The sequence below is a fragment of the Neopelma chrysocephalum genome, unplaced genomic scaffold (assembly GCF_003984885.1).
Source record: "Neopelma chrysocephalum unplaced genomic scaffold, ASM398488v2 Primary Assembly neopelma1_184363, whole genome shotgun sequence".
Taxonomy (NCBI): Eukaryota; Metazoa; Chordata; class Aves; order Passeriformes; family Pipridae; genus Neopelma; species Neopelma chrysocephalum.
The window spans coordinates 1-4,399 of record NW_020938435.1 but is presented as its reverse complement, the minus strand read 5'-3'; the positions used below and the strand labels follow the sequence as shown (position 1 = coordinate 4,399).

The 4,399-nt window shown below is 67.1% G+C and overlaps 1 protein-coding gene across 1 annotated transcript; it reads right to left on the bottom strand.

Moving 5' to 3' along the window:
- Positions 1-354: 354 nt before the first annotated feature.
- LOC113962669 (filamin-A-like) lies at positions 355-4,390 on the bottom strand (the record flags this gene model as incomplete). Its single annotated transcript, XM_027673430.1, has 5 exons — positions 4,348-4,390; positions 3,402-3,499; positions 2,494-2,641; positions 1,125-1,243; positions 355-452 (listed from the first exon to the last, which is right to left on the bottom strand). Coding segments are annotated over exons 2-5 (401 nt in total), but the record flags the coding sequence as incomplete, so codon positions are not given.
- Between the last annotated feature and the right edge of the window lie 9 nt (positions 4,391-4,399).

Genomic DNA, 4,399 nt, shown 5'->3' with positions numbered 1-4,399 from the left:
ACACACAACTCTACACAGTCCCCACAAAACCCCCTCACACAGCCCCATACAAAATGTCCTCACACAGCCCCACAAAACCCTTTCACGCAGCCCCACACAAAATGTCCCCCTACAAAACCCCCTCACGCAGCCCCCAAACAGCCCCCCAGAGCCCCCTCACACAGCCCCACACAAAATGTCCTCACACGGCCCCCATAACCCCCAACCAACTCCCTCACACAACTCTACACAGTCCCCACAAACCCCCCTCACGCAGCCCCACACAAAATGTCCCCAAAAAACGTCCTCACACAGCCCCATACAAAATGTCCCCACACAGCCCCCCACCCAAAAAGCCTCGGGACCCCCCCAAACACTTCCTCCCCAGCTCCCACCTTGTGCGTGCCGGTGACTTTGGGCACGTAGGACACGGAGAAGGTTCGGTTCTTGTCATTGTTGGCCACCACTTTAGCCTGGGGGGGCACAGGGGGGAGATGTGAGACCCCCCCCAAGGGAACCCAAATGTCCTGTGACCCCCCAGAGACCCCCAACCCCCCGGGGACCCCCCCCAAGACCTGAACCCCCGTCCCAGCTCAGAGACCCCCAGACCTGAACCAACTGCAGGGACGTTCCCGTTCACCCCAGACCCCCAGCCATGGTCCCCCAGCCCCCAGAGGCCCCCAAAATACCTAGAGACCGACCCCCAGACCCCCCCCAAATACCTAGAGACCGACCCCCAGCCCTCCAAACCACCTAGAGATTGACCCCCCAGCCCCCCAGAGCCCCCCAAACCTCCTAGAGACTGACCCCCAGCCCCCCAAACCACCTCGAGACTGACCCCCAGACCCCCAAACTGCCTGGAGACCGACCCCCAGCCCCCCAGAGCCCCCCAAAATACCTAGAGACCGACCCCCAGCCCCCCAGAGCCCCCCAAAATACCTACAGACTGACCCCCAGCCCCCCAGAGCCCCCCAAACCACTTGGAGACCCACCCCCACCCCCAAACCCCATCCCAGCTCAGAGACCCCCAGCCCTGAACCCATTACAGGGACGTTCCCGTCACCCCCAGTCCCCCTTCCCCAGCCCCCCCCCCCGCCCCCCCTGCCGCCCCCAGCCCCCCCGAGCCCCCCGAAGCCCCCCCTCACCTCCTCCCGGTGCCCGGCGGGGTCCTCCACGTAGACCAGCACGTCCCCCTGCCCCGCGCTGATGGTCTCCACCGTGAACTCGGCCCGTTGCTTCACCATGTTCCCAGTGGGCTCGATCCCTGCCGGACCCCCCAGTCAGCCCCCTGACCCGCCATGGGGGTCCCACACCCACCATGGGGGTCCCAGAGCCACTCTGGGGGTCCCAGAGCCACCACAGGGGTCCTGCACCCACTCTGGGGGTCCCAGATGCACCCGAGGGTCTCAGAGCCACCCTGGGGCTCCCAGACACATCCGAGGGTCCTACACCCATCATGGGGGTCCCAAACCCACCCCGGGGGTCCTGCACCCATCATGGGGGCTCCCAGACGCACCCAAGGGTCCCACACCCACCATGGGGGTCCCGGAGCCACCAAAGGGTCACCATGCTCCTGGTGGGCTCCATCTCTGCGGGACCCCCAGTCAGCCCCCTGCCCCGCTACGGGGGTCCCACACCCACCCTGGGGGTCCCGCACCCACCACGGGGGTCCCAGAGCCACCCAAGGGGTCCCGGAGCCACCAAAGCGTCACTGTGCTCCTGGTGGGCTCCATCTCTGCGGGACCCCCAGTCAGCCCCCCTCCAGCCCACCCCAGGGGTCCCACACCCCCCCCAAGGGTCCCATGTTCCTGGTGGGCTCATTCCCTGTGGGACTCCCCAGTCAGCCCCCCCCCCTGCCCACCATGGGGGTCCCAGACCTATAAATGGGGCCCCCCCAGATCTATGGGGTGGGGGGCTCCCAGGGCTCCCCAGGATGGGGTGAGGGACCCCAAATCCACAGGGAACTGCCCCCCACAAAGCCCCCAAACCAGCACCACCTACAAACACCAAACCACCACACCTACAAACAGGGTCCCAAGATCTATGGGGTGGGGGGCTTAGGATGGGGTGAAGGACCCCAAATCAACAGGGAACTGCCCCCCACAAAGCCCCAAACCAGCACCACCCCACACCTACAAATGGGGCCCCAAGATCTATGGGGTGGGGGCTCCCAGGGCCCCCCAGGATGTGGGGAAGGACCCCAAATCAACAGGGAACTGCCCCCCACAAAGCCCCAAACCAACCCCACCCCACACCTACAAACGGGGTCCTGAGATCTATGGGGTGGGGGGCTCCCAGAGTCCCCCAGGATGGGGTGAGGGATCCCAAATCCCCAGGGATCCATCAACAGGGATCCATCAACCCTAAATCAACAGGGAACCGTCCCCACGACACCAAATCCCCAAATCCCAAGGACCCCAAATCCCCAGGGAACTGCCCCCCACAAAGTCCCAAACCCACCACGACCCCCGAGGCCGGGTGGGGCCGGGGGGGGTCCCGCAGCCCCCCCCTCACCTGGGCCGTAGGCTCGGGCCTTCTTGGGGTTGAGTTTGGGGCGCAGGGGGGCCCCCGGCTTGAGCTTGGCCTTGGGGAACTGGGACAGGTACGTCATCACCGAGTGCTCGTCCACGTTGGGGTCCACGATCTCCTCGGGGGTGATCACCTGGGGGGGCACGGGGGGGTTATTGGGGTCCTCCTGAACCCCCCAATCCAGGGGTGATCACCTGGGGGGGCACGGGGGCCATTGGGGGGTCATTGGGGTCCTCCTGAACCCCCCCAGCCCGGGGGTGATGACATTGGGAGAGTCATTTGGGGGGAACCAGGGGGGTCATTGGGGGGTAACCAGGGGGTCACCAGGGGGGTCATTGGGGTCCCCCTGAACCCCCCCAAGCCCGAGGGTGATCACGTTGGGGGAGGTCATTGGGGGGTCACTGGGGGGGGAACCAGGGGGGTCACTGGGGTCCCCCTAAACACCTCCAGCCTGGAGGTGATCACCTGGGGGGGGGCATTGCGGGGGGCACCAGGGGGGTCACTGGGGGGTCTCCAGGGGGATCATTGGGGTCCCCCTGCACCCCCCGAGCCTGGGAGGGGTGGAGGGATGGGGTGTCCCCAGGGCATCACGGGGGGGGGTTATGGAGGGGGGTCACCGGCGGGTCACCGGGGGGTCACGGGGGGATCTCCAGGGGGATTCACCAGGTGGTCATTGGGGTCCCCCTGTGCCCCCCCAGCCTTGTGGGGGGGAAGAATGGGTGTCCCCAGGGGGTCACTGGGGGGGGTTTATGGAGAGGGGTCACCAGAGGGGTCACCAGAGGGACACTGGGGGGTCATTGGGGGGTCTCCAGGGGGGCAACAGGGGGGGCACTGGGGGGGTTTATGGAGAGGGGTCACCAGAGCATCACCGGGGGGGTCACTGGGGGTCTCACCTGGGGGATGCCCAGCCACTCGTCCGCCTGCTGCATGGCCTCCCGCGCGTTGTCTATGGGCCTGCTCGGGTCCCACGAGTCCCAGTCGGGGCACAGCCCTGGAGGGGGGTGGCACCGGTCACCCCAGGGCCCCTCGGGTCACCCCAGGGCCCCTCGGGTCACCCCAGAGCCACCAACGCCACCCCAAACTGTCCCCGAGCACGTCGGGGTGACCCCGCGTCCCAAAGCACCCCCAGAGACACCCCCTCCCCAATGTCCTTGTGGCCCCCTAAGGCCACCCTGCCGTGACCCCACAACCATCCAGGGTCACCCCAAAGTGTCCCTGGTGTCCCCAGGGTCACCCCCATGTCCCCCTCCATCCCAGGGCCACCCCAGAGTGTCCCTGGTGTCCCCAGGGCCACCCCCATGTCCCCTTCCATCCCATGTCCTTGTGGCCCCCTAAGGCCACCCTGCCGTGACCCCACAACCCTCCAGGGCCATCCCTGTGTCCCCAGGGCCACCCCATGTCCTCTACCATCCCAGAGTGTCCCTGGCATCCCCAGGGTCACCCCCCTGTCCCCTTCCATCCCAGGGCCATCCCTGGTGTCCCCAGGGCCACCCTCACGTCCCCTTCCATCCCAGAGTGTCCCTGAGCACCCCCAGAGCCACCACCCACACCCCAGGGCCACCTCCCCATGTCCCCACATGTCCCCAGAGCCACCACCCACATCTTCATGTGCCCTGAGGCCACCTCCCAGTGCTCCCAGTGCCACCGCCCTGTGTCCCCACCCCTCCCCGGGGCCACCTCCCCGTGTCCCCGTGTCCTCCCAGTGCCACCGCCCACGTCCTCGTGTGCCCCGGGGCCACCTCCCAGTGCTCCCAGTGCCCCCTCCCAGTGCTCCCAGTGTTCCCATTGCCCCATCCCAGTGCTCCCAGTGACCCCTCCCAGTGTTCCCAGTGCCCTCACCAGGGGCACAGCTGTCCACCAGTGCTCCCAGTGCCCCCTCCCAGTGCTCCCA